The sequence below is a fragment of the Ambystoma mexicanum genome, chromosome 6q (assembly GCF_040938575.1).
Source record: "Ambystoma mexicanum isolate Mex_15411 chromosome 6q, UKY_AmexF1_1, whole genome shotgun sequence".
Taxonomy (NCBI): domain Eukaryota; kingdom Metazoa; phylum Chordata; class Amphibia; order Caudata; family Ambystomatidae; genus Ambystoma; species Ambystoma mexicanum.
In genome coordinates, this window is record NC_090937.1 from 548,689,876 (window position 1) to 548,706,881 (window position 17,006).

At 54.0% G+C, this 17,006-nt stretch overlaps 1 protein-coding gene across 4 annotated transcripts in view; it reads right to left on the reverse strand.

Moving 5' to 3' along the window:
• Positions 1-9,321, reverse strand: part of PCDH10 (protocadherin 10) — a 72,794-nt gene extending 63,473 nt beyond the window's left edge. Inside the window, exons 1-3 of one of the 4 annotated variants that reach the window (XM_069631052.1) lie at positions 5,481-9,314; positions 3,152-3,210; positions 1,754-1,860 (exon numbers count right to left, since the gene is read on the reverse strand). In XM_069631052.1, the coding sequence (XP_069487153.1) occupies positions 1,754-1,860; positions 3,152-3,210; positions 5,481-8,120 (2,806 nt within the window). In that variant the 5' untranslated portion in view covers positions 8,121-9,314. Of the gene's footprint in view, positions 1-1,753; positions 1,861-3,151; positions 3,211-5,480 lie in introns of all 4 variants that reach the window. The other 3 variants (XM_069631053.1, XR_011282237.1, XM_069631054.1) reach the window with 3 other exon arrangements.
• Between the last annotated feature and the right edge of the window lie 7,685 nt (positions 9,322-17,006).

A 17,006-nucleotide genomic window follows, 5' to 3' on the forward strand; every position in this document is an offset into this window, starting at 1 on the left:
GGCGAAATGAATAAGTCTTGTGTGCGCAGAGGCAACGTTCGGGCGACTGCTGGACTGTCAGGTTCGCAGACAGAAAATAGACGCTCTGTTCACTCCAGCGCCGAGTCCCACGGGGCGCGACCTCAAGAGACCCTTAGCTCTCCCGAACTCTCATTATGGTCGCATATTAATGGCCCGGCGCAGTGAAAATGCGCCCTTGAGTATTGTGGGCATTCTTAAGCGGAATTCCCAACGCGAGGCACACAATGGCAGGGAGTCTTGCAGACGCACCCCTACTCTGGAGTATGTGAAGCAACGCCGCGGGTGCCCAGGCTGGCATGGGGGAAGGGTCACGTGGCACATGGGACGGAGAGGGAGGCCTCCGCGCGCGGCAGCTGCACCGCCGCTTGAGGCATGTAACGCCAGCCCGTGTGAACGTCCATCTCTTGCCATCTTCTGCCGACTCTGCGGCCGGGAAGCCGCCCTGGCAACACCCAGAAGGGTTTCCATTCTCTGCGCGTTGCTCTCACACAAAAAGGAGCTTGGTTGCCATTCCACGGGGCCTGACTTATAAACATGTTTTAACATGGGCAAGTCCCATTGAAAACATGTTTGTAAATCAGGCCCCGAGTGTCTGGCTTACAGGAAGTGTTAAACCCGTTGATATAGGTGCTTCAAAACTCCGCTGGCCTGATTTAGAAAGTGGGATTGCACCATTGTGAAAGGCTTTTGTAATGTAGGCTCCGCACGTTTTTACATGGCCAATTTGCCACTAGCAACATGTTTTATGTGGACACGGACAAAATGACAGAGCACCAGAAAGAAAAAGAGAAAACGCCACCATGGATTAGTGGTGCACGCACCACTGGCGAAAGAACCCCTCGCCTCGGTGCCATGTCAGTGCTAAGAAGCTGTAGACGGTAGGAGTCAGGTGAGACGCTATCCATCGACACTGCTTCCATGTTAAAACTACAGCGAAGCCCATCTCGGGTGCAAAACATAGAAGTCTTTTAAAACACGGGAATTGCTTGGGAGATACATCTGTTGTGGTTAATTATTATTACCACACACCGCGGGTAATAATAGGCAGCGCTCAGATGCTCGAGGATTCGTAGCGCTATTTTAAATTATTATTATTATTTGTGCAGCGCACATCTGCCACTGTATGTGAGGAGGGGAGCATTGGGGACATGTTATAACATTTCCTGAAAGCAATGTTGTAAAAGCAGCATTAATAAAAAAAGTAGAAGGGCAGAGTCAAGTTTGGGGGTGGGGAAAGGGCAGTCCGCCCTCGTCTTCTCTCACTAGGGTCAGTTCTAGAAATGTTGCTTTTGCTGAATCTATCCTGAGCGCCTTGGAGGATCGGTCAAAAAAAAAATGCAGGTGCTCACTGTGCAAGATATGTTCTGTATAGAAGCCTTGCAATACATTATTGATTCAGGTTTGCAGAAAGGACACGGGAGGGCTAATGGACTGCAAGTTTAAATTTGATAATGCAATGCACTAAATGATGTTTTAGTGGGTGTTGGTGTTGCTGATCCCAAAGAGCAACACATTAAAAATAAAACCGCCCGTGTGTAAGCATAGTTACAGCAAGCGGATGTCTTTCTGCTAGCCCCCCGTACTGCCCTGCACTCGGGAGCTCGAATTGAGTGGTCCCGCCTGTCTTGCAGGTATGCCCGGCCCTCGAGGTTGCCCAGGAGCTGACTGCTTGCTGCGTGCACCTTTGGATCAATACATTGTACTTGCAGCGATCCATTTCTCGAAGGCTTACCAGAGGATTGACCTCGATTAGTGGCGTCATGATCACTGTCTCCCTGCTCGCTGTCTCCATGACCACTGTCCTTTGAGCTCACTATGTCTGCTTCCTGGAATGCAGAGCTGCGGGGGATAAATATGGCAATATTAGAACCCACAGTATGAAAGACAGAGGCGCCCTCCCCTGACAAGACCATCTCCTGCCATCACGTGGCCGCGGCGGGTGCTGCACTCACAGGGACTCCACTCTGCCTTTCTCACTCACGCAACCCAGTGCAGAGGCACACGCATGCGGCAGGTTCCCAGTGCAGCGCCACACGCACCAGGTAATCAATGCAGTAACGCACGCACGAACGCGCACACACACCCACACAACCAGTCGCTGAATGTAGTGACACACACACACATCAGGGTTTCAACGCAGTGATGCGCACGCACACACAGGCACAACAGGCTCTCAGTGAAATTACACACACCAGGTAGTCAATGCAGGGACACAAACACAAGCACACACACCTCAATGCAGACACACACCCGCACACCAGGGACACAATGCAGTGGCACACACACACACCAGTCACTGTAGTGACACACACACACATCAGGGTTTCAACGAGGTGATGCGCCCGCACACACTGGCACACCAGGCTCTCAGTGAAATTGCACACACCAGGTATTCAATGCACGGACATAAATACAAGCACACACACCTCAATGCAGACACACACCTGCACACCAGGGACAAAATGCAGTGACACACACACACCAGTCACTGTAGTGACAGACACACATCAGGGTTTCGACGCAGTGAAGCGCGCGCACACACAGGAACACCAGGTTCTCAATGAAATTTCACACACCAGGTACTCAATGCAGTGACACACACACACCAGGTACTCAATGAGGTCACACCCACACACACAGTAGGTACTCAATGCAGGGACACAAACACAAGCACACACACACCTCAATGCAGACACCCCCGCACACCAGGGACACAATGCAGTGACTAACGGTACTCAGCGAAGTGCCACAGAACCCCCTTCCCCCCAATACACACACATATCCCTGGCAAGCACGGCAGGCACGCTCATATCACACCCTCTTTGGGGGAAGGGTGCGCGTGCCTTGAAACCACCCAACAACCGAATTTTCAAAACCACTTCAAGACCCATTTTCTGAAATCAATTTTAAACATATCTCGCACACACAGACCAATAAAATACACATCACTCCCAGGCAAGCTACCATTATAAGCACAGGTCTGTGCAAACGACCAGTATAAGGACCATTATGTGTCACATTTAATGTTACAGTTCTTTGCGATGGGGGCACGAGCAGCCACTGCCTATTGGCTGTGGGGAATTGTACAAAAAGACTTCAGAAGAGCATAGAATGCAGAGGGCATGCATACCTGTTTACCCGCCGCGGTCTGTCAACCAGATAACTGAGCTCTGTCCGCTGATGTTTGTTCTAGACATACAGAAAATGGAAAAAATAAAAAAAGATATATATGTGCTTTGCCTACAGCAATGTCAAACATCAACCTGGAAACGTCATGACCGCCATGTTAGATTTTCCCCGGCACACAGGCGGCATGGGGCTTGGTGGTTATAGTGGCCTTGCAACTCGAAAACCCGGGTTTTAATTTTAGCTGTCCCTCTAGAACATGCGATTCTGGGCACGTAGCTTTTCCCAGCCATTTCCACATGTGTAACATTGGAGATGTTGATGTGCAGGCTTAAGAACTACGCCCGGTGTACGGCTAAAGTAAACCCAGGCCATTCTGTTTAGCTTGGAAGTGCTTCGAGGTGGTTATGCGTGCATATGGGCGCTACACGACTCTTTCCATACATGTAGGTGATGGATAAGTGTATTGTGTTTTTATACAGAGCATTGTGCGGCAGTGCAGCAGCTAAACATTTTTTTTTGTCGTGAAGTTTTGTGTCAGGCGATTAGAAAAGGAAGGAGAGGGAACTAGGAACGCGTAAGATTGCCAGAATGGCCGGTGACACACTTTGCACCTATAGAATATCCGGTAGAATGCTGCTAGCATCTCCGAATCCATGCGGCTACTGGGTACGTGCGTATATGTGGAAAAGGAAAAGGCGCTCCGGAGAACCTTATAGAAGGACAGCCAATCATACCACGTTGCATACATGACTTCCCAAGGTCAAAACGGTCCCAGATTAAAAACACGTTACCCAGACATCGATGCACTCACTATTCCTGCTTTGCTTTCTGACAAGGGAAGGGGCGGGGTGGGGGCACTCTGCTGACTTGACCCGGGAGAGGAATGTGGGAAGGGTCGTTGGCTGGGGAGAGTCGACTGGACCCGCCGTGTGCTGTGATGGGGATGATGGCGTAGGGGAGAATGTATTCTCGACGGGGATTGCACCCCTCTGCCCCCACCCCCCATGTAAGAAGAACGATAATTGGAGGCTGGGGGGTCAGAGATGGATGCAAGAGACATACATGTTTAGAACCAAGGAGAGAGCGCGGGGTGGGGGCTGATTGGTCTCCGGGAATCGGGCACATGGATCTAAAGAAAGGTGCGTGTCGTCGTGCAGTTGATGGGAACTATGGACGATGGGGGGGGGGCAGGAGGCAGACAGACATGCACTGCATGGGTGTAGCGGGCTCACGGAAGCACGCGCCTTTCGCAGCCGCGCCACAGACGCTGGCGCCAGGCGAGGACCTTCATTTGCATGCACGCGGTGTAGGCGTTTAGCTGCAGATTTGTTTTTTTCCCCCATTTTTTTTTCTTCTCATCCTGCCACCAACTGCTGGTGCTGGTCCGTGAATGTTGCGCAAGTGCCCCGACGCCGGGGTCGGGCTGGCGCTGAAAGCAATGTCTCTGAAAGGGGTGCTGTGTGTTTGCATAGAGTGGCAGCTGTGGGCGAGCCCCGGGGAGGCGGCCGTGCTGGACAGCGGCGCCGGGCACGGGGCGGAGGCGGGGGAAGGCAGAGCCCGGGATGCGGTAAATAAGCGTGCGGTGGTTTAAAAGATAACCGGGGATCAGGGACATCTGCTTTCGGGAGGAAACAAACGTCAAGCGCTTAATTCATTTATAAAGACTTAGCAGCGAGATGAAGAGTGGGGGCGTATTTGCAATCAGTGTGTTGTGTGGACAGCGCGTGCTCCCACCCACTGCGAGGGGGCAATGCTCAGCACGGGGGAAGGCCAGACAGTAGTTACCTGCCCCGGTTGCTCTCTCAGGTCAGGGGGCCCCGACCCTCATCTTCCTGAAACCCATAACCCGCACAATACCACGCCCTTTACGCAAGCACCGAGAAGCCTCTCCCTCCACCCCCGCCAGTGAGAGTCATCTCCATGCACTAGAAGCCCCCCAAGCCAGCTACAGCAATGCAGCCGTGTCTTGCCTGCGCCCACGCCACTGTGCATCGTCTACAGTAGGTGTTCCTGCTCCCCCTCCCCCCACCAAGAGAAATACAGAAGGAACGGGGTCTGATCTCAACTGATTCCCAACCCTGTGCATGAACCAATATGAACAGCGCCCCTGACACACTAGAGGATCCCAATTCCATGCCTGACCCCAGGTACTGCGTCCACAGGGTGCAGACACGTCTATTACTCCCAGGATTATCCAGACAGAGGAGACTTCTGCATGTTCCTCCCAGCCACAGATGTGCATGTATGATCTTCCTTGGGGCACAGCTCTTTATAATTAACAACCCTTGCATGCCACACAATGCCCTGGCCTAAAGTTAATGGCCTCTCACCTCTCCAGACAGGATGCTGCCATTGGAGATTATGTCTGGCTGCTGGTCGCTGTAGCCGGTCACGAGAGCCCCTCCACAGGGGCTGAGTTCAGACTCCCCACCACGAGTAGGGCTGCACGGCTTGAGGAACATGAGGTCAGTCTTGGCGGACTCTGGGGTCAGGCAAACTTGATAGCAGTAGTTCTGGTTGTGGTGGTGGGAGCCAAATGAGCCAGTGTCTTCAGGGGGTGGGCCACCCGGAGGGGCGCTGGGCAGCGCTGAAGCCGAGCTCTGCACCAGCATGATGTCTGACTTGCTGAGCTTCTTCTTGCGGGCACGGGCCCTACGGCCAGGTGGGCAGCAGCAGCATGGGCAGCCATCAGCTGCAAGGCAGCTGTAGAGGTTCAGCTTCTTCTCCTTCTGGCAGCGCACAGCCAACAGAATCATGGCCAGCAGAAACACAAAGGACACTGAACCCAGCGCAATGATCAGAATCAGTGTCAGGTCCAGTGAGCTCTCAGCCACAGCACCACCGCGGCTAGGCCGCTCTTCCCCACCACCTGTCCTGGCCACCGAGCCATCCACCAGTGTCACGCGCAGCCAGGCAGTTGAATTTAGTGGTGGCTGCCCATGGTCTCGTACTTCCACTTGCAGCTCGTAAGCAGCAATGGATTTGGCCTGCGCGGGCACCCTGCGGGCAGTTCTCAGCTCGCCATTGCGCCAGTCCATGCGGAAGATGCTCTGCTCATTGCCACTGAGAATGCTGTAGGTAAGTCGTGCATTCTCACCTTCATCGGCGTCTGTGGCCTCAACTCGCGCCACTAGGTAGCCGGACTCTGCGGTGCGCGGCAGTAGTGCTTCGCGGGCCCACGAGCCATTTGCACGGGGGCCAGGGCCAGAGTGCTGGTGCTGTGCCGGGCCCTGGGATGGACCAGGTGGTGGGAAGGTGATTGCTGGGGCATTGTCATTCTGGTCCAACACTATGATGGAGACAGTGGCATTGGCGCTGAGTGGTGGGACTCCAGCATCACGTGCCTCCACAGCAAAGCTAAAGCGGCGTAGCTGCTCGTAGTCAAAGCTGCGAAGCGCATAGAGGAAACCGTTTTCGGGGTTAATGGACACATATGTAGACACAGACATGCCCTGGATGTCACACTCCAGTATAGCGTAGCTTAGCTCTGCATTTCGCTCCTCGTCTGCATCCACCGCACTCACGGCAAAGATGTAGGCTCCTGGCACGTTGTTCTCGGTCACATACACATCATAGGCCGCACGCGAGAAACGTGGAGCATTGTCATTCACATCGGCCACACGCACCCGGATGGAACGCGTGGCACTGAGAGGCGGGGAGCCTCGGTCGCGGGCCAGCACAGTCAGCGTGTATTCACGTGCTGCCTCGCGATCCAGTGCGCCATCAGTCACAATGGTGTAGTAATTCTTGAACGAGGACTTGAGGCGGAATGGTGCTGGCGGATCAGAGGGCAGCAGTTCACAGTGCACCTGTCCATTTTCGTCCGAGTCACGGTCGGATACGCTAAAGAGGGCCACCACGGTGCCCGGGGCGGCTGCTTCACTTACTGCCTCCTTTACCGTGCTGAAGGTCACCTCGGGTGCATTGTCATTGATGTCCACCAGGCGGACCAGCACCTTACAGTGCGCGGGCACAGCATTGGGTCCCAGATCACGCGCCTGCACGTAGACCTGTTGTGTGGCACTCTCCTCATAGTCCAGCTCGCCAGCCACCTCTAGCCTCCCAGTGGTCGCATCTAGGGTGAAGAGCTCTCGTGCACGTGCTGGTCCATGCCCACTGAAAGCGTACGCCACCTCACCATTGGGGCCCTCGTCAGGGTCTGAGGCGTTGAGTTGCAGCACCAGTGTGCCGGGCGGTGCGTTCTCGGGCAGAGACACTGCATAGACCGGCTGTGCAAAGGCGGGGGCATTGTCATTAGAGTCCAAAACACGAATGCTGAGCAGAGCGGTGCCTGTCCGCGGGGGCGTTCCTCCGTCCACAGCTGTCAACACGTAGCGGTGCAGGGCCTGTGCCTCGCGGTCCAGTGGTTGCACCAGCACAAGCTCCGCGAATTTCCCCCCTTCCGAAGCCCCGCCCCCGGGCACAGACGCCCCGCCCCCGCCTTGCGTCTGCACGTCCAGCGTGAAGTAGGCATTCGGGGTGAGTTCGTAGGTGCGCAGCGCGTTGGTCCCTGCATCGGGGTCCTGCGCGCTCTCGAGCGGGAAGCGGGCCCCGGGGGCGGCGCTCTCCGATATCTCGAGCTGCAGGTCGGCGCGCGGGAAGGCGGGCGCGTGGTCGTTCAGGTCCAGAACCTCCACCTCCACGCGGAAGAGCTCAAGCGGGCCCTCGAGGAAGACCTCGAGGTGGAGGAGGCAGGACGCGCTCTGGCGGCAGATGCGCTCGCGGTCCATGGGCTCGGCCACGTGCAGCACGCCCGTTTCCAGGTCCAGCGCCAGGTAGGGGGAGCGTGAGGCTGGCACCGCCTGGAAGCGCCGCGCGGACAGTTTGGTCACGTCCAGGCCCAGGTCCTCGGCGATGTTCCCCACGAAGGTGCCGGGCGCCTGCTCCTCCTGCACCGTGTAGTGCAGCTGCGGGCGCGCCGAGTCCACGAGCAGGAGCAGGAGAAAGAGGAGCGGCGGGAGGAGAGGCATCTCCGGGGAGGTCGGAACGCAGCCCTGGGCACAAGGGAGGAAGAGGTGGGAGCCGCAGGGTTCACGGCTGAGGGACCCGCATCACTTCACGGGGCGAAAGCAGGCAAAGAAAAGCAGGGTTCATCCTCCACACCCAGCGCCTCCAAATCCAGACTATTGGAAAATCAGCTTCACTTTTACATTCGATTTTTATGCTCAACTATGCAAAAGCCAGTCTGTAATTGTTAATCCATGTGTCAAATCCAGTTCCTTTTCAAGCCCAGAACATTTTGAAAATGTTTATTGTTCAAATCCATTTGCTTTAATCCAATACAGCGTGAGCCGTGGGCGCAGAAACAGAATATCCAAATCCGTTCTGTAGAGATAGATGCACGTGAGCGATTCCCGTGCCCGCTGTCAGGAGAGCACTCCCTGGCTGGAGGGCTGCTGAGCGGGAGTCCCGGTGCTACCCTCTGAGCGGCGCGGGACAGGCGGCGGCTGCGCTGGGTTTCTGGGGTTATGGCAGTGCTGGTAGACCATGCCCCACTCACAGTCCGCGTTGCTGCTGCTTCGGCTGGCACTGTGGAGCTTCCTCTGGCGGCTGCCGGGCGATCGGTGCGTCCTGCCAGGGCTACACGACTCCGACGGCGGCTGGCAGCTTGTGGGCTGTGGGAGCGCGGCTCAGTTGCTTTTGCGCAGCGCCCTCTTCTCGTCTGCCAATAGAAGCCGGCGCCGCCCTCGGGGGCGGGGCCATACGAAGGAGCCGCCAGTCATAGCACTACTCTGGGACGTCAGAGGGGGCGGGACTCGTCGCTGGCCGGGGTTCTGATTCAAGAAGTTGGCTTTGGGATTCCTCTCTGGAAGGCGAAGACGTTCTTCTGGGCCAGAGCAGCCTCAGTGGGCACAGCGAGAGATACGTGTCCCAGAAGCCTGTCTGCCGCTCCAGCCGACGGGGAAGCTGATCCTCAGCTCACAGTGACAGTCGCCATTGCCCTGGGCGACACGTACCCTTTGCGTGGCAGGGCGCTGGGTTTCATTTTTTGCCTAATAAAATTATGTTTTTTCTTATGGTGTGTTGACAATCGGATCTGCATTATTGTCGGTTTCGCTTCATACTCTACCTCTGCGTGACATGCTTCTGATCACGTTGCAGCGAAGAAGGTCTGTCGGCAGGGGTCTGTATGAGGGAGTGGCGGTCCCCTTCAATGACGGGTCTTCCATTTTAGCCCCCCACGGTTTCCAAACATTCCCCGCCGTCCCCGCGACACACAGTGCGCATGCATCCCGTGTACTATACGCCAGGGACCGCGGCGCTGCTTGCAGCCTGCGACTTGTCAGCCATTGACAGCCCAGCCCTCGCCGCCCTGGTCCTGCCGCGTAGCCCCGCGCTGGCGCTCACCCAGCCAGACAACTCGCAGACACCGGGGGCTGCGGTGACAGGTGTGGGAATATGAGCCCGGGGCTTGAAGCTGCGCAGGGGGTGGGCAGAGGCCGCCAGCGGCGTCTTCCTGCCTCTGGCCGGAGCTCTGCACTTTATCAAAACTCCATCCACCCATCTGTTCTGCGTGCCACTGTCTCGCACGCAGACAGTGGCACGCAGTCAGCACCTCTTCCCGATGGACGTGGAGGGCTCTACAGTCCGCAGCCCCACCTATGCACGCCCTTTCACCACCTAAAACCAAACACGTGATGAGAGAGGGTGGACCCGACTACTGAAAACCTGTGAGCTTTCTTCTCTTTTGAATATTTTATCATGAAATATGTAGATAGACATACCTCGGATCCAAACCATCACAACATGCTCTGCATGCGCAAACCGTTGCATGGAACAATACCACTAAAACATGCATGTGCGTTTTATAAACGCAAAATAACCTATTGAATTGATTGGACTTGACGCCCAGGCACGGCATGGTACTCCTTATGTTAGGTGTGCTATAAAACAATAATATGCAGAAATACCGCGGTAAGCGTCTACGGTTCCAAACGTTCATGCATACATGCTCGTATTGCGCGTGGGGTGCTTGGGCACCGGTGGCGCAGACCCCGGCTGCAAGGGTCAGAAGACGGATATGGTGGCTGAATGAGGTGGACGCACGGTCCTTCATGAGCTCTGCACGACCCTCATCGAGCGCCGGCATTATTTAGACTGGTGCTGGCTTCCAATTGTTGGCTGCAGGCTCCCTCTAGCGGCTGCGGTAGTGCATTTCACACCGTACCTACTTGTCTACATAATCCTTCCGCACTTTAGTTATTCCGCAGGAGACCCCGGGTGCCCCTTGGAATTTGTCTCTAATTCGAGAAATACACTCGGTGCTCCCTGGTCCATAAGGTGCATGTTGTGCGTTTAGGGCACTGACATGACAGGAGCTCTACACAGCAATAATAAACAAGCATAGCAACCTGAGATGACATTATATTTGAAATCTGCACGTCTGCGCGACTAGACACGCATCGCGCCCAAGGGTTCCCACTGAGCAGATTCCGTCAAAAGTGTCTAATTTAGCGCTCATAGAGGGTGAGCTTGTTTGCCCTTTTCTGCTGCGCCAGTTATGCGCTGTCTGTAGGAGGGCCGTGTAGGGGCGGTTGGTAGCTTAGTGAGGGACTAGCTTGCGTGCGTGTTGCTATGTATTCGTAGAGCACATGGGGATGTAGATCTATAGCTCCCCTGCCAGCAGAGGCAGGATTTGGTGGGGGGCGGAGGGGTGTCACCCCTGTGAGTGACAGCTGATGCACAGCACGAGGCGGACGCTGCGTGCACACCGTATGGCGGTCGCGCCCTCAGTGCGAGTCTCTGGAGCTTCGACCCCTGCGACCCGAGTGGTCTGTAAATCACACACGGAACGACCATTTTCCCATGTGGTGCCCGTCTACTGACACCCAGGCACGGTCCGCGACCTTGCAATTTCGTTGCTGCAGAGCAAAATCAAACAACGCAACGAAAGCGAATGTGTTATCACGCATACAACATACACCGAGGAAACGGCACGCGTGCACTCTCTTGCGTTTGCTTTGTTTTTATTGCTCGTGTGCTTCGGGGCAATAGATATACATTTGCCATGCCCACTAAGGGAGGAGGGACGGGTTGGGTACTGCGAACGGACCCGGTGTCCCTGTACTTTATGGCCTCCATAAATGGCACATTTCCGGGGTCTGCGGTTCGTCCTCGCGCCGTGTCCCCATCACCGAATGCGCTTGTGCCCGCCACTTATGCCAACATGAAAGGGACAGGGGAAGTGCCCCCCCCCCACTTACGCCCCCCCCCCCGCGCACTTGACCCTAGTCCTGCAGGATTGTGGAATGAACTGCTTCTTGCATCCGTATTCCTGCAAGTACCTCGCCGCGAGTGCTTTCAAGTAAGGCCAAAAGGCCCCTTATGCGCTGCACGATAGAAAGCACGTGGTAGCAAGCCAGCCGTTTTATCCCCGAGTCGCCCTCCGAGTGATTGCTTTTAATCCCGCATTTTGAGTAATTCCACTGTACACATTGGCCACTGCTGCCCTCTGCCTTGATCTCCATGTAATCTCCCTTTCTCAAAACAGCCGGTGGTTTGTTAGTGACCGCGGACATCCCTTTCCCGCTTCAATAAAGCAGGAGGACGCCAGCAGCTGCGCTGGTTGGGTGCACTGCACTGTTTATGGTGCGTGGTGGTCTCATGTCCACGCGGGCCGCTGTTTGCCAGGTGGTCTCCTATATTCCACGGCCATCCCGCCGTCCACATGCATTCAGAAAGGAAAGCCCACGTGACTCTGAGCGGGAAAGTACTCTGGTGTAAAGCCCGCAGTTTCCCATCACAGGCCTGCCAGGTGCATCCCGGCCTGCCCCCAGCGGGCTCTGCGCGGCCCTGGATGGGAGATCCGTAGCCAAGATGCCGCCAGATCGTGCGTATCCCGACGCGTATCCTCAACTGTCATCCCGAGCCAGCGTTTTGTTAAACTCAAACCAGCGAATTAAAAGCCCAGATGATCTGAAGCAGCCCTCTAATTCAACATGACAAATTGCACTTAGGCAATACAAGAACCAGAAAATGATTTATGGATTTTTGTCAATGGTCGGAGCAAATGAAAGCAACATGAATTAAACATCCTAATGCACACTATATCATTTCTAATATCCACGTTTCAGAAGCGAGGCTACACAGCACCAGGCGCGCTCTGACCCCGATTCATGAGATGCTCTTTAGTTTGGGGAGTGGGGGGCGGAGGGGGCGTCTTTCTGAACGTGCGCACTCAAACCCCTCTCGCCATCGAGAAACCCACACAGGGGCACCACGTGAAACACACGGAGAAACCCAGGCAGCCACACCGAGCTACTTCCGTGTTATCCCTCCGCGCGCAGACACGCAGACACAGAAGCAAAGCAGATGTGGACACACCCATACAGACGAACATAATGAAGCTTCGTCCGCACACTGACACGCACACACATGCAGATGCGCGTGCATTGACACCCCGCACATACAGAAATGCATACTGTGTTACACACTCTGACGCAAACGCACACCGGCTGGGCGGGCAGCACACTTCGATGCTACAAGCACACGTGCACCCGAAGAGCAAACGTTTGCCCATCCCCACAGCTTCATTCTGATTTAAGATTCAAACACGTGGGGATCCCGCGCCTGCATCATCATTGTCAAACCTAAATCCAGGCCACATGTGTTGCTTTTGCATAGTGTATAAGAAGGAGCCGAGCATGAGGGGTTACCTCTATGCGGCGGCACGTGCATAGCGCCAAGCTAAAACAGCGTCCATCCTCGCACGTTCAGTTGAGCAGAAGTCGTGACTCGCAAACACGTGCCATCGGTTTACCCATAAAGCACGGCCTCTCCGGGGGGACACCTTTGCATCCATGCCCTCTGAAAGTTTAGCGCGGACTTTGTGCGTCACGGAGAATCTCAAGAGGGGCATTACTGGCCTTAGTTTTAATTATCTATCTTAACAAAAAGGCGACCCTGCCTGGGAGAGGATTAATATCCACTCCCAGTGAAGGAAAGATTACGGGAATCAATGGCGTGATTAGGGTTGTAAATAGAGGCGCAGGGCGCCGCTGCAGGAGCCGGTCCAGCCCACGGGGGAGTGGGGAGGCGGGCGGGGGGGATGACCGACTGCGTACTGAGGTCGATACAGCAAGCTCCCCGCTGTTTAAGGTTATTCGGGTGGGAGTGGTGGGGGCATTCAGGCGGTGAATTGACGAGGATGCCAACATCCCATGCTTGGCAGCTCGCCTTAGTGCAAAGAGTCCAAGGTGTGGCCCCAAGACGAGTCCTCCCTTTGGCTCCCCGTGGCATTCCAGAACTCCCCTTCCCTGTAACCTGCTTTCTGATAGGTTGGAAGATGCGTGGCCCGCGGACGCCCTGACTACCGCACGCGGCTCTGAGTGCACTTTGAACCCTTGTCTTTTATTACACACCCCTCACATGCGCTCGCTCTTTAAAAAAATCGACACGTTTCAAAATCACATGAAAACTTTTCGTGAATTCAGGCCATGCCCCCATTATAGTCAACCCCTTTAAGTTCAACGGTTTGTTGGTTTGCTTTTGCCCTTCTCGTTGCTATTCGGGTGCTGTGGTCAGGCCGCCTTCTAACCATTTCTCATTTAACGAGACTGGTTTACCCCCCCCCCGGCCCCCCGCCGCCCCTAATGCCCCGACATGCACAGCCAGCTGCTCCCGCCTGAACCCCAGCCCAAGTTACTAGCCCCCACCCTCCTCCCAGCAACATGGGCACAGGCGCCAAATGCGCAGGCCCTTGCCTTATGGGGTGCCCTCTCCAGAGGACACAACATCAGCGGGTGGCATGTGTCATCTTTTGGCAGCAAATGGTACCCTCGCTCTTCCAGGAAGCACGCTGGCTTACTGGCGCCTTTCACCACAACATCTTGCCGACGTTCTCTGCAGCTTCGCAGTGCTTTCCCCACGACGCTTCACCCCAATTCCTTTATACCACCATGTTTCTGTATATGCCATGTTTTCTTTTTATGGCCCTTAAACCGGCCCCATCACAGTAAAAAAGAACATATGAATTCAGGCCCCTTCTTTTCTACCACAGACTTCCATTCCTAAAACCTCCCGCCGTCGCCCCCTTTCCCAGTCTCCCCCGTCCCCATTCACCCTAACTTCACTCTATTTCACCTTTCCTATTTCTTTTAGGTATTGCCCACCAGTACAAAAAAAAATAACTTCTCACATCACTGCATTGTTTTCGCCCATACCATCTGCTGCTGCTGCTTCCCGCCATATTTTTCCATGATTGAAGTTCCGTTTTCACAGCAGCCGAGGCCGGCATTCTGGAAGCAATGCGCAGCAGCACTGTGTTTGCACAGTGTGCGCGTTCGGTTACATAGGACACAGTACAACCATACCATGTGCCTTGCTAGCCTTCCATAATACTGCAGCTACCAGCAGAACACATTATAATATGCACCCAGATGATATGTTCCACTCTTCTTTATCTCGCTGGCTTTCTCTCTCTCTGTAGGATTGTCTTTAACTCTCGGTTTCTGCACGTCAGCTGTACTCCCATTGAGCATCCAATTGTATTTCTCTACTTCTGGATTTCTTGTGAACTGTTCCTTTAGGAATGTATCTCTCAAGTTCTCTTTCATCCGTTTCTCTATTGGTTTTCTGTTTTTTTCTTTATGCCCTGCTTTCACTCTCATACTTTCTCTCTCCATTCTTTAACTCATTGGCCCTCATTACAACTTTGCCGGAAAACGGTAAAAGTGCTGGTAAAACCTTTAACCAGCACATTTACTTGTCCTTGCCGGAACACATTTGCTGGAATTACTGGCGCAGATATCAGCTCACCTGAAATTACTGGTGCTGTTGATTCCTGTTAGGTAAGAATTTGTAGCGTCCAACTGGTGTGGGACTTTACCAGATGTATCTCTTGGTATTAGGTGTTAGGGAGGAGTCTCCAAAATGGCTCATTTCCCTTACCCACTGAGTCCCCCAGCAGCTTTGCTGGATTTCTAGGATTTATTTTTTCACCTGGTAAGTTTGAGCCTTTTTTCCCACTCTTACATGTGTTTTGTTGTGTGTTTAACATGTTTGTGTTCATAGACTGTGGAGCTTCAAGTACTCCATAGGCATCATCTTTTTACTGTGTGTCAAACAGCACCTGTGAAGACTGGAGGGGGTGTCTGTACTTCCGCTCTCTATATGGTAGAGGACGGGCACAGAGGACCCCAGCGAAGATTCTCTATTATTGGTACGTGCTTGAGAAATCAAGGCCTAGCTTCTCAGGAGGTGATGCAGGCTGGTTCTTAAGTACATTGTAGTCCCCAAGCCCCCACAAAGGAATGTCTGCACACTGTATCAGTGAAAAAACACAGTCTTTATATAATTAATATTCAAGGTTATGTACACTATCACAATAACTCACTTTGTGCTCAGAAAATCAACAATGGTAAATATATACAGTTCTACAGTTGTACCACAAATATTATCAGATCTCATCAAAGTGCATCAACTATACTGTCAAAATGTCACACAGATCAATAAAGAGGAAACCAGCAGTAGAGAGAGGAAGGAAAGCAAGACGGTTGAACAATTGTCAGGCCCTTATTGAGTGCCCTCCCTTTAAGGCAGGAGTCACGGGTCGTCGAACGTCTGACGGAGAACAGGGTGAACTATAGCAGTGAAGTGGCAGCTTCTTTCCTAGCGGTGCTCGTCGATGACGGAGCGTTGGGGTCATGAAAGGAGGCGGCGTGCAGGGCACCTCAGTGACGATAGTTCTGGACCGCAAAGAGATGATGAAGAACTGTGGGCCAGCAAGGGCATCGAGTCGTCGGTGTCTCTGCGGTCTTCAGGAGGCGTGAAAACCACCGTCGGATGCTCCTCGGCGCTTCAACGGTCGGGCCTTCTCCAGCGCGATAAAGCGGGCGGCAATGCAGACGAGAGCGTCCTTGGATCAAATTAAGTTCTTAGGCAAACGGGAGTTTGGCGGCTCCAGTCGCTGACGGCGGTCGTCGACAGTGGCGGACAACAGTCCGGGCGCTTCTCCTTGGGATTCCGCAGCAGTCCCCCTCTCGGGTCGGCAGCATGCCGAAAGTCTGTCTACAAGGGAGCTTTGGCAAAGATCAGCTGGTGCATGATGGTCCCTCGTAGCTCGGGAAGAGGACGCCTTACCAGGTCCTCTCTGGGTCAGTTCTTGGAGACACAGCAGCTTTCAGATTGATGAAGGAGAGCAACAGCACTTCTTCTCTTCCAGCAGGGCTTCAAGGTTGTATTGTATTGTATTGTCTATTTATTTATAGAGCGCACCAGGCTGTTAAGCAACTGGGGTGGGTGAAGCTTCAGTTTCAAGTCCAGTTTCTCTTCAGCTTCTGAACACGAATTCTAGCAGTGAGAGGCCCCCAGATATACTAGTTGATCGCCCATTCATTCTGCTGGGTCACACTCAGGCAACCAATCGGTCAGAAGGGCATTCATGCAGGCAGGCAGCCAATCAGGTGCATAGTGCATTCAGGCCATTCACTTCTCTCCAGACACTCACAACAAGTTATGTGTATTGGAACAAGTACCCAGCCATTCAACACTCCACACTGCATTCATAACAGTTTCAGGCAGGGCTGTCTCAGTCATTGTGTCAACCACCAGGTACTAGACACCCACAACACAGCATGTATATTCGTCACACACTCCATTCACCCAGGTCCCACCCAAAGGGTGTACTCACAACATACAGTCACTGGGAAGGCTCCAGCCAGTCTGGCCTGCACTTCACAACAACACCATATATGGAACTTCCACCCAACAGCCGGTCAGGGGGAAGGGACAGAGGCAGGGCTTCCCAGGACTTTGGGTAAACAAGGTAATAGGCAATAGAAAGCAAGAGGCCACAGGGGCCATCTTGTTTCCTATCAGGAATCAACTGATTCCAATGGGAGGGCCTGGGTATCCCA